We start from the raw sequence: 13,144 nt of genomic DNA, 5'->3' as shown, positions 1-13,144 counted from the left end.
GAACTTCGGGAGACGTGTTGGCTCCAGGAAGTCATGAGTAGGTAGGTTTTTGACAGACAAAGGAATTAAAGGTTATGGGGAGAAAGCGGGAAAGTGGAACTGGTCCACTTCAGGTCAGCCACGATCTTATTGAATGGCGGGGCAGGCTCGAAAGGCTAGATGGCCTACTCCTGCTCCTATTTCTTTTGTTCTTATGTTCTTATATGGCTTGTAGCACAAAACCACCTGTAACTTGTCACTAAATTGGCAGTCTACTGCAGAATGGCCATTGGATGAAACATTTCACAGTGGTGATGTGGAAGTTTTTTCAGTTGGAACTGAGGCACCTTGTTGGAGTAGGGAAGAGAGAGACTTACCCTGACCACTGCTTCACCTGATGTTGGAGTGCTTGACACTGTAACTGGTACTTGGAAGGAAAATAAACTAAAATTTAAAAATATGGGAGATAAACTTTGTGAAGGGTTCAAGTATAGGTGACATATGGGTCACTGATCACATAGTTATAGGATCATAGAGGTTTACAGCATGGAAACATACTCTTTGGCCCAACTTGTCCATGCGACCTAGTTTTTAACCATTAAACTAGTCTCAATTGCCTACATTTGGCCCATATCCCTCTATACCCATTTTAGCCATGTAACTGTCTAAATGCTTTTTAAAAGACAAAATTGTATTCACCTCTACTAGTGCCTCTGGCAGCTCGTTCCAGACACTCACCACTCGCTGAGTGAAATAATTGCCCCTCTGGACTCTTTTGTATCTTGCCCCTCTCACCTTAAAACCAATGCAGTCTAATTTAGACTCTACTACCTTTGGGAAAAGATGTTGATACCTATTTTATTGATATCCCTCATTATTTTATGGACCTCTATAAGATCACCCTTAAGCTTCTTACGCTCCATGGAAAAAAGCCGCAGTCAATCCAGCATCTCCTTGTAACTCCAACCATCAAAGCTGGGTAGTATCCCAGTAAGTCTTTACTGCTCTCTCTCTAGTTTAATAATATCCTTTCCATAATAGGATGATCAGAACTATACACAGTATTCCAAGTGTGGCCTTACCAAAGCCTTGTATAACTTCAACAAGATGTCCCAACTCCTGCATTCAGTGTTCTGACCAATGAAACCAGGCATGTCGAATACCTTCTTCACCACCCTGTCCATCTGTGGCTCCACTTTCAAGAAGCCATGAACCTGTTCTCCTAGATCTCTTTATTCTCTAACTCCTCCCAACACCCTACCATTAACTGAGTAGGTCATGCCCCCAATTCGATCTATACCAAATTGCATCACCACACATTTATCTAAATTAAACGCCATCCGCCATTCATCAGCCCACTGGTCCAATTGATCAAAATCCTGCTGTAATCCTAGATAACCTTTTCACTGTCCATTATGCTGCCAATCTTGGTGTCATCTGCAAATTTCCTAACTATGCCTCAAATTTTCATCCAAATCTTTGATATAAATTTAAAAAAACAGACTGATCCATGAGGCACACAGCTAGTCACAAGCCTCCAGTTGGAAAAGCAACCCTCTACAATCACCCTCTGTCATCAAGCCAACTTTGTATCCAATTAATTGCCTCACTCTGGATCCCTTGAGATTTAACCTTGTGCAACCACCTACCATGCAGTACCTTGTCAAAGGCCTTGCATGTCCACGTGGACAATGTCGACTTCACTGCCCTCATCTACTTTTTTGGTTACCCCTTCAAAAACCTCAATCAAATTTGTGAGACATGAGTTTCCACTCATAAAGCCATGCTGACTATCCGTAGTCAATCCTTGCCTCTCTAAATGCATCTCAATCTTGTCTCGTAGAATGCCTTCTAACAACATACCCACTACAGACATCAGCTCATCGGCCCTGCTTTTCCAGGCTTTTCCCTGCAGCCGTTCTTAAATAAAGGCACAACATTTGCTAACCTCCAATCTTCAGGCACCTCACCTATGACTGTTGATAATTCAAATATCTCTGCTGGGAGACCCACAATTTCTCCATAGCCTCCCACAACATCCTGGGATACATTTCATCAGGTCCCTGGGAGTTATCTACCTTGATGCGCTTTAAGTCTTCCAGCACTTCCTTCTCTGTAATATATACACTCCTCAAGGCATCACAGTCTATTTCCCCAAGTTGCTTAACATCCATGTCTTTCTCAATGGTAAATACTGATCAGAAATATTCATTTAGGATCTCACCTCGATGACCTTGTTGATCCTTAAGAGGCTCTACTGTCTTCTTAGTTACTCTTTTGGCCTTTGTATTTGTAGAAGCTCTTTGGATTCTCCTTTGCCGTATCATAGAACATTACAGCGCAGAACAGGCCCTTCGGCCCACGATGTATCTGCCAAAGCATTCTTATGTCCCCTTTTTGCCCCCTGATTTCTCTCTGAACTTTACTCTGACAACCTCTATGCTGTTCAAGGATTCACTTGATTCCAGCTGCCTATGTACATCATACGCTGCCTCCTTCTGTTCGATCAGGGCCTCAATACCCCGAGTCATTTTGGGTTCCCTACTTCTACCAGCCTTGCCCTTCATTCTAAAAGGAATATGCTTACCCTGAACTTTGGTTAACACACTTTTGAAAGCCTCCCACTTACCAGATGTCCCTTTGTCTGCCAACAGACTCCCCCAATCAAATTTTGAAAGTTCCTGTCTAATACATCAAAATTGACCTTACCCCAATTTAAAATTTTAACCTTGTGTCAGACCTATCATTCTCCATAGCTATCTTAAAGCTAATGGACTTATGGTCATTTGTCCCAAAGCGATACCTCACTAACACTTCTGTCACCTGCCCTTCCTTATTTCCCAAGAGGAGGTCAAATTTTGTCCCCTCTCTTGTCAGGTCATCCGCATACTGAATAAGAACTTCCTTCTGAATATACTCAACAAATTTCTCTCCATCCAAGCCCCTAATGCTATGGCTGTCCCAGTCAATGTTGGGAAAGTTGAAGTCCCCTATTAACACCACCCTAATTTTCATGGTGCTATCTGTAATCTCTTTACATATTTGCTCCTCAATTTCCCGCTGAGTATTTGGAGGACTGTAGTACAACCCTATCAAAGTGATCTCTCCCTTCTTATAAGAACATAAGAACATAAGAAATAGGAGCAGGAGTAGGCCATCTAGCCCTTCGAGCCTGCCCCGCCATTCAATAAGATCATGGCTGATCTGTCGTGGCTCAGTTCCACCTTCCCGCCCTCTCCCCATAACCCTTAATCCCCTTGCCTATCAAAAACCTATCAACCCGCGTCTTAAATATATTTAGCGAGGCAGCCTCCACCACTTCAAGGGGCAGAGAATTCCAGAGATTCACCACCCTTTGAGTGAAGAAGTTCCTCCTCAACTCCGTCCTAAACCGCCCCCCCCCTTTATCTTGAGGCTGTGCCCACTAGTCCTACTGTCCTTTCTGAGCGGGAAGAGCCTCTCCACCTCTATCCTATCCATCCCATTCATCATCTTATATGTCTCAATGAGATCTCCCCTCATCCTTCTAAACTCTAACGAGTACAAGCCTAGTTTATTCAGCCTCTCCTCATAGTTCAACCCCCTCAACTCTGGTATCAGCCTAGTAAACCTCCTCTGCACTCCCTCCAAGGCCAAAATATCCTTGCGTAAGTGCGGCGACCAAAACTGCACACAGTACTCCAGCTGCGGCCTCACCAATGCCCTGTACAGTTGCAGCAAGACCTCCCTACTTTTATATTCAATCCCCCTCGCTATAAAGGCCAGCATCCCATTTGCCTTCCTGACCACCTGCTGCACCTGCAGGCTGGGTTTTTGCGACTCATGCACAAGGACCCCGAGGTCCCTCTGCACCGTCGCATGCTGCAGTTTTTCGCCATGTAAGTAATTGTCCTTCCTACCATTATTCCTACCAAAGTGGACAACTTCACACTTGCCAACATTAAATTCCATTTGCCATTTCCTGGCCCATTCGCCCAGCCTATCTCGATCCTTCTGCAGACTTTCCACACCCTCCGCACAATTTTTCAGTTCTACCCATAGAGAATCAGTGGGCTTGGACATATCTCCTCACAGTACTGCTGTGATGTTCTTGCTAATCAAAAATGCAACTCCCCTTCCTCTCTTACCTCCTGTTCTTTCCAATAACACCTCTACCCTGGAATATTGAGCTGCCAGTCGTGCCCCTCCCTTAGCCATGTTTCAGTAATAGCTATGTACTAGTGATTTTAGAATCTGTTACCATCTCTGCGAAGATGCAGCCAAGACTCCATATATCTACTGCAGTGGAGTAATATTTGCTATAATATTCGTAATATATATATAAACGACTTGGAAGAGGGCATACGTGGTGTGATCAGCAAGTTTGCGGATGACACCAAGATGGCAGGATTGGCGGATACTGAGGAAGATTGTCAGGTGACACAGCAGGATATAGATAGGTTGGTATACTGGGCAGATAGATGGCAGATGGAATTTAATCCTGACAAATGCGAGGTGTTGCATTTTGGAAGGAATAATGCAGGGAGGAGTTACATGATAAAAGGTTGACCAATTAAGAGTATAGAAATGCAGAGGGACCTGGGAGTGCAAGTGCACAAGTCTCTGAAGGTGTTAACACAGGTGGAGAAGGTTGCAAAGAAAGCTTATGGAATGCTAGCCTTTATAGGAAGGGATATAGGGTATAAGAGCTGTTGTCTAATGCTTCAGTTATACAGAACGTTGGTTAGACTGCATTTGGAGGACTGCGCCCAGTTCTGGTCACCTTACTACCGGAAGGATGTGGAGACCCTGGAGAGAGTGCAGAGGAGGTTTACCAGGATGCTGCCTGGTATGAAAGGACTGGGTTATGAGGAAAGATTGGGAAAACTGGGGGCTCTTCTCCTTAGAAAGACAGAGATTAAGGGGGGATCTGATAGAGGTGTATAAAATAATGAAGGGTATAGATAGAGTTAACAGTGGCAGGCTTTTCCCTAGATTGGGGACAGCTATCACGAGACATCACGATCTAAGGGTGAGGGGGGAGAAGTATAATTTGAATACTAGAGGAAGGTTTTTCACACAGAGGGTCGTGGGGGTATGGAATGCGCTACCAAGTAAGGTGGTGGAGGCAGGCACGCTGTACTTGTTTAAGGTTTACTTAGATAGGCACATGAGTGAAACAGGGATGTTTTAAAAAGGGTCAGAGCCTCGGATCGATACTGGAAATGTAATAGTACATGTGAATGTTTTTGTCTCTTTTAATCCACAGGTGTCGGTCCACCTTGTTGTCAAATGAGGGGCATGCACACGGTGGGTCATGCGTGGGCAGCTCTTGGATGTTTCGAGAGTAGCCTAGTACTTCGTGTCGACGTGTGTGCTTAAATCTGGACCAGCAGACGGGCACCACAACAGCTCAGTGACTATCACTGTTTGCTGTGCAGATACATGGATTTGGGCCAGTGTCTGTGGGAGTTTGCGCATTCTCCCTGTGGTTGCGTGGGTTTCCTCCGGGTGCTCAGGTTTCCTCCCACACCCCAAAGATGTGCTCTTAGGCTGATTGGTGTACCAAATTGACCCTACACTATTCTCCCCTGAATCTGGCTACAGGAGGGGTCCCATTCGCATGCACACGGGGCAAGGTAGGTGTAGGAAAATGCTTTAAAATGGCGGCGTGGGCTCGTTGGGCCGAAGGGCCTATGTCCCGTGCCGGGTTGTTCTTTGTTCTTTGTTCTTTGTTCTATAACATCCCGATCCCATAAACCCATCCATGCTCTGAGTTCATCTGCCTTGCCCATCAGGCCTCTTGCGTTGAAATAAATGCCATTTAATCTAGGCTTCCCTTGCTGTCTGCTCTGCTTTCTCAGACCACATGTCCTGTGGTCTTTTGTATACTCTCCCTGTGTTTTATTTCTCTTAGCCTTACTGGACCCATTCACTGAGTTATCCACAGTCTTTGTATTCTGTACTGTAGCACCTTTTTGATTTTTGTCTTTGGAATCTCTACCTTCCACTTTTCCCCTTACTGCCTTGTCGTTCATGAGTTACAAAATCCTGCAATTGTATGTCATAAATGTGGAGCATGTAGAAAGATTTCACCTTTCTTTTTCAGTTAATTTTAATATATTTTCATGTTATTCAATCTTCGATTTTTCCTCCCACTTTCATACTGGTGACAAATTTTCCAAATTGCTCAGACTGAAGATTGCAGTTTTCCTCTAGGCTCTTGCCTCTGCCAGAATAACATAGTTTATACAATTGTGCCCTGATTTCCATACTGATTTGCTTGTCTGACATGCGCGCATGCGCACACGCACGCACGCACATACACACAAAACACTCTGCAGTTTTGTGCAACTGATGGTTGGAACTGTAGAAAAATGTGAGAGAAATGACTTGCATTTGTTTAGCACTTCATTTCACAAGTAGTATTTCACAATCGACCAACTCCAGATGGCCTACTCCCGCTTCTAGTTTCTATGTAATTCCTCTCGATGCTCCGTTATATAGCAATCAAATTGGTCAATTTTCACACAGCAAGATTTCACAAGTTACAAATGGGATTGAATTATGATAATCTATTTTTAGTTGCATTAGTTGGGGGAGAAATATTGGAGAAGACGCTTATTCTTATATGAAGTGGAAAAATGAACTTTGATTCAGGCTAGCAATGGTTTTAACAATGGTAATAACGGATCTCCGCAAATTTGAACTGCAAGCAAGTATTTTCTATTCCTACTATTGTTTTGTTGAATCAAGGTCTTGAATTCTGATATTCAGTGATGTTCAGCTTATCATTGTGTTATTGAAAGGCAACAGAAAATTGGATCACAGACACTGAAGATTTAATTTTGAAAAATAAATTGCCTTTTCATGATGAAAGATTTCCCTCTTCATTTTAAGCTTAGATTAATGGGATTGAGGGTTATAGATAGGCCTGGTAGGTAAGGTTATGATCGGCGCAACTTGTGGGCTGACGGGCCTCTTTGTGCTGTAGTGTGCTATGTTCTAGATGGAGAATTTGGATGCCTAATTTGATTCTAAGTGAATTCAACTTTGCTCAGGTATTAATTGATATCCAGTTGCTCCAAGAGTGACAAGAACATAGAGAGTCTTTACTCTTTATTGAGATTTATTTTCAAATTATATCACATTATTCCATCTGCTTAAACAAAGGAGACTACAATGGGATGAGGGAGGACTTGGCTAAGGTAGATAGGGAGCAAAGACTTTATGGTGGGACAATTAAGGGATAGTGGAGGATTTTCAAAGCAATTTTTCACAAAGCTCAGCAAAAAGTACATACCAGTGAAAAGGAAGGACTGTAAAAAAAGAGATAATTAGCAGTGGATATCTCAGCAAATAAAAAAGAGTATCAAATTGAAAGAAAATGCATACAAAGTGGCAAAGATTCGTGGGAAGCTAGAGGATTGGGAAACCTTTGAAGGTCAACAGAAAGCCAAGAGAAAAGCAAAAAAAGAGAAATAAAGTAGATTATGAGAGTAAACTAGCTCAATATTAAAACAGATAGCAGAAATTTCTACAAATATATAAAAAGAAATAGAGTGGCTAAGGTAAACATTGGTCCTTTAGAGGGTGAGAAGGGGAATTTAATAATGGGAAAGGAAGAAATGGCCGAGACATTGAACAGGTAATTTGTGTCGGTCTTCACAGCGGAAGACACAAGTAACATGTCAGAAATTGATGACAAGAAAGTTCTGGCAGGTGAGGACCTAGAAGCAATGATTATCATTAAAGACATAGTGTTGGGCAAGCTAATGGGGCTAATGGGAGACAAGTCTCCTGGCCCTGATGGGATCCCCAGGAAGGAATGTCAGGAGAAATAGCAAATCCACTCATAGTAATTTACCAAAATTCACTGGACCCTGGGGCGGTTCCGGCAGATTGGAAAACAGCAAATGTGACACCACTTTTTAAAAAAGGAGATAGACAAAAGGCAGGTAGCTCTAGGCTGGTTAGCCTAACTTCTGTAGTGGGGAGAATGCTTGAATCTATCTTAAAGAAGAAATAGCAAGACATGGATAGAAATTGTCCCATTGGGCAGATGCAGCATGATTTCATGGAAGGCAGGTCAAGCTTAACTAATTTAGTGGAATTCTTTGAGGACATTACAAGTGTGGTGGACAACAGGGTTTACCTAGATTTTCAAAAGGCATTCAACAAGATTCCACACAAAAGACTGCGGCATAAGGTAAAGGTGCGTGGTGTTAGGGATAATGTATTGGGATTGCAGATAACATCTTCAGATGGATAGAAAGCTGGTTAGCAGACAGGAAGTGAATACTTGGCATAAATGGGTTTTTTTCTGATTGGCAGTCAGTGATTAGTGGGGTTCCGCAAGGATCTGTGCTTGGATCCCAACTGTCCACATATATATGAATGTATTATCTCCAAACTTGCAGATGATACAAACTTGTGTGCAAGGGTGAGTTGTGAAGAGGATGCAGAGATACTTCAGCTAGATTTGGACAGGCTGAGTGTGTGGGCATCTGCATGGCAGATACAGTATAATGTGGATAAATGTGAAGTAGCAATAATAGGAATTCAGAGTATTACTTCAGCATGGATTCGTTAAGGGGAAGTCGTGTTTAACGAATTTATTGGATTTCTATGAGGATGTGATGAGTGCGGTAGACAGAGAGGAACCGGTGGATGTGGTGTTTCTAGATTTTCAAAAGGCATTTGATAAGGTGCCTCACAAAAGGTTGCTACCGAAGGTTGGGGTGCACGGAGTTGGGGGTAAGGTGTTAGCATGGATAGAGGATTGGCTGTCTAATAGGAGGCAGAGAGTTGGTATCAATGGGTGCTATCCTGATTGGCAGCTGGTGACTAGTGGAGTGCCGCAGGGATCAGTGCTGGGGCCTCAGCTATTTACCATTTATATAGATGACCTGGAGGAGGGGGCTGAGTGTAGGGTGACGAAATTTGCTGATGACACGAAGATGAATGGAAAAGCAAATTATGCGGAGGGTGTGGAAGGTCTGCAGAGAGATCTGGATAGGCTGAGCGAGTGGACGAGGACCTGGCACATGGAGTATAATGTTAGCAAGTGTGAGGTTATCCACTTTGGCAGAAATAATAGTCGGAGCAATTACTATTTAAAGGGTGAAAAGCTGCAGCATGCTACGGTGAAGAGGGACCTGGGGGCCCTTGTGCACGAGTCGCAAAAACCCAGTCTGCAGGTGCAGCAGGTGATCAAGAAGGCGAATGGTATGTTGGCCTTTATAGCGAGGGGGATAGAATATAAAAGCAGGGAGATCTTGCTGCAACTGTACAGGGTACTGGTGAGGCCGCAGCTGGAGTACTGTGTGCAGTTTTGGTCGCCGTACTTGCGCAAGGATATATTGGCCTTGGAGGGAGTGCAGAGGAGGTTCACTAGGCTGATACCGGAGATGAGGGGGTTGGACTATGAAGAGAGACTAAATAGTCTGGGTCTGTACTCGTTGAAGTTTAGAAGGATGAGGGGGGATCTTATAGAGATGTATAAGATAATGAAGGGGATGGATAGGGTAGAGGTAGAGAGACTCTTCCCGCTCAGAAAGGACAGTAGGACTAGCCTCAAGATAAGGGGGGAGCAGTTTAGATCGGAGTTGAGGAGGAACTTCTTCACTCAAAGGGTGGTGAATCTCTGGAATTCTCTGCCTGTTGAAGTGGTGGAGGCTACCTCGCTAAATATATTTAAGTCACGGGTAAATAGGTTTTTGACAGACAAGGGAATTAAGGGTTATGGGGGGAAAGCAAGAAAGTGGAACTGATCCACTTCAAATCAGCCATGATCTTATTGAATGGCAGGGCAGGCTCGAAGGGCGAGATGGCCTACTCCTGCTCCTATTTCTTATGTTCTTATGTACTTGAATAGGTGTAAATTGAGAGAGGTGGATATTCAGTGAGACCATGGAGTCCTCGTGCATCAGTTGCTGAAAATAAACACACGGGTACAGCAGACTGTAAGGAAGGCAAGTGATATGTTGGCCTTCATAGCAAGAGGATTAGAGTATAGTGTAAAAGATGTTTTGCTGCAATTTTATAGGTTGTTGGTGAGGCTACATCAAGAGTTTTGTGTGCAGTTTTGGCCTCCTTATCTGAGGGAGGATGTCCTTGCTATAGAGGGATTACAGCGAAGGTTTACTAGCTGATTCCTAGGATGGCAGGTCTATCATGTGAGGAGAGACTAAGTCAGTTAGGATTATATTCACTGCAGTTTAGAAGAGTGAGAGGGCATCTGATAGAAACTTATAAAATTCTAGAAGATTTAAACAGGGTAGATTCAGCAAGAATGTTTCCAATGATGCGGGAGTCCAGAACGGCACGGTAGCATAGTGGTTAGCACTGCTGCTTCACAGTTCCAGAGTCCTGGCTTCGATTCCCAGCTCGGGTCACTGTCTGTGTGGAGTTTGCACGTTCTCCTTACGTCTGCGTGGGTTTCCTCCAGGTGCTCCGCTTTCCTCCCACAGTCCAAAGATTTGCGGGTTCGGTTGATTGGCCGTGCTAAGAAATTGCCCCTTAGTGTCCAGGGATGCGTAGGTTAGAGGGATTAGTGGATATAATATGTGGGGGTATGGGGGTAGGGCCTGGTTGGGATTGTGTTCGGTGCAGACTTGATGGGCTGAAGGGTCTCTTTCTGCACTGTAGGGTTCTATCATTCTATGAACTAGGGGTCATAGTTTGAGGATAAGAGATAAACCTTTTAAAACTAAGGTGAGGAGAAATTTCTTCATTTGGAGGGTAGTGAATGTGTGGAATTCATAACCACTGAATGTAGTCGAGGTCAAAACGTTGTCTGATTTCAAGAAGAAGTTAGACATAGCTCTTGGGTTAAAGGAATCAAGGGATATGGAGGAAAGGAGGGAATCAGGATATTGACTTCGATGATTGGCCATGATCAAAATGAATGACAGAAGACTGCTTCTACTTTCTATGTTTCTATGCATTAGCATGGATAGGATTGGTTAACTAACAGAAAGCAAAGAGTGGGGATAAATGGGTGTTTTTCTGGTTGGCAATCAGTGACTAATGGTGTGCCTCAGGGATCAGTGTTGGGACTGCAATTGTTTACTATTTACATCGATGATTTGGACTTGGGGACCATCTGCCAAAATTCACAGATGACACTAGGATGAGTCATAGAGCAACGTGTGCAGAGGGCACTGAAAGTCTGCAGAGGGTTATAGATAGTTTAAGTGAGTGGTCAAGGATCTGGCAGATGGAGTACAATGTTGGTAAGTGTGAGGTCATCCACTTTGGTTGGAATAACAGCAAAATGGATTATTATTCAAATGGTAAAAAATTGCAGCCTGCTGCTGTGTGGAGGGATCTGGATGCCCTTGTGCATGAATTGCAAGAAGTTGGTTTATAGCTGCAGCAGGTAATGAAGAAGGCAAATGAATTTTGTCTTTTATTGCTAGAGGGCTGGAGTTTACAAACAGTGAGGTTGTGTTGTAGCTTTATAAGGTGCTGGTGAGGCCACCCCTGGAGTACAGTGTACAATTTAGGTCTCCTTACTTGAGAAAGGATATACTGGCACTGGAAAGGGTGATGAGGAGATTCACTAGGTTGATTCTGGAATTGAGAGAAATGGCTTATGAGGAAAGACTGAGTAGACTGGGACTATACTCATTGGAATTTAGAAGAATGAGGGGGATCTTTCAAAACATAAAATTATGAAGGGAATAGATAAAATAGAAGCAGCAAGATTGTTTCCACTAGCAAGTGAAACTAGACTTAGGGGGCATAGCCTCAAAATAAGGGGGAGCAGATTTAGGACTGAGTTGAGGAGGAACTTCTTCATCCAAAGGGTTATGAATCTGTGGAATTCCATGCCCAGTGAAGCAGTTGAGACTATCTCATTGAATGCTTTTAAAGCAAGGAAAGATAGATTTTTGACCAGTAAAGGATTTAAGGATTATAGTGAGCAGGCGGGTAAGTGGAGCTGAATCCATGAAAAGATCAGCCACGATCTAATTGAATGGCGGAGCAGGCTTAAGGGCCCAAGTGGCCTACATGTGCTCCTAGCTCTTAATTTCTTACGTTCATTATTTTCCAGGTACTTTCTTGTTTAGCCCAACTTGCTTCAGTGAGGAGGTCACTGTTTAGCAACACGGAAAGAGCGACTTTCCTTACTCGCCTCATGAAAGGAGTGCGGAGAATACTTGAAAATCCTCAGGTATGATTTAAGAAATCTGATTGCATAATATTGTTTTATCGTATAGTTATAATGAAATTTCAAATGCTCTGAAAGATTGCTAGTGTTGGAACACACAGAATTCAGCCTTGAATACAAATGATTAGGAATTCATGAATAAAGTTTAATGGGCAGCCATTTGTTGTGTTGGTATGGCCACTGAATTGCTGTCTGCAAATATCACGTTCGCGCAATTGGACTGCAACAATATCTTTCCCTTGAGGATAATCTGACCCAAATCCATCACATAGCTTGATGCATAGACAGATGTAACAGGGATCAGTGCTATTTGCAAACTATATTAATTAGCCCAATGAAGGGACTGAATGCATGGTTGCTAAATTTGCTGCTAGAAAGATAGGTTGTAATAGGATAGCTCTATGTACCATCTACAAGATGCACTGCAGGAACTCACTAAGGTTCCTTAGGCATACCTTTCAGACCTATGACAGCTACTATCTAGAAGAATAAAGGCAGCTAACACATGGGTACACCACCAGCTAGAAGTTCCCCTTCAAGTCACTCACCATGCCGACTTGGAAATATATCACCGTTCCTTCACTGTCTCTGGCTCAAGATCATGGAACTCGTTTCCTAACAGTGCGGGGGGTGTACCTGAACTAAAGCATTTCACCTCTACTTTCTGAAGGGCAATTAAGGATGGACAATAAATGCTGACCTAGCTAGTGGTGCCCATATCCCACAAATGAATTTTAAAAATTATCTCACAAAGTGGAAAAAATGACTGAATCACCTATTCCTATTGCCATGTTTCTATTATAGGTAAGAATATGATTTACTAGGATGTTGCCTGGCATGCAGGGCATTAGCTATGAGGAGAGGTTTGTTCTCACTGAAACAATGGAGGTTGAGGGTGACCTCATAAAAGTCTACAAGATTATGAGGGGCATAGACAGAGTGTATATCAGAAGCTTTTCCTCAGGGTAGATGAGTCAATTACTAGGAAGCATAGGTTTAAGATGCGAG

The 13,144-nt window shown here is 43.3% G+C and overlaps 1 protein-coding gene across 1 annotated transcript in view; it reads left to right on the top strand.

Annotated features, from left to right (window-relative positions):
• LOC145351309 (ran-binding protein 17-like) overlaps positions 1-13,144 on the top strand; it is a 925,757-nt gene that overhangs the window by 221,422 nt on the left and 691,191 nt on the right. Inside the window, exon 9 of the mRNA XM_080200932.1 lies at positions 12,020-12,139. Coding sequence (XP_080057058.1) covers positions 12,020-12,139 — 120 coding nt within the window. The remainder of the gene's footprint in view (positions 1-12,019; positions 12,140-13,144) is intronic.

The sequence above is a fragment of the Carcharhinus amblyrhynchos genome, chromosome 13, assembly GCF_965287045.1.
Source record: "Carcharhinus amblyrhynchos chromosome 13, sCarAmb.v2.hapA, whole genome shotgun sequence".
Taxonomy (NCBI): Eukaryota; Metazoa; Chordata; class Chondrichthyes; order Carcharhiniformes; family Carcharhinidae; genus Carcharhinus; species Carcharhinus amblyrhynchos.
This window is presented reverse-complemented; position numbering and strand designations above follow the sequence as displayed.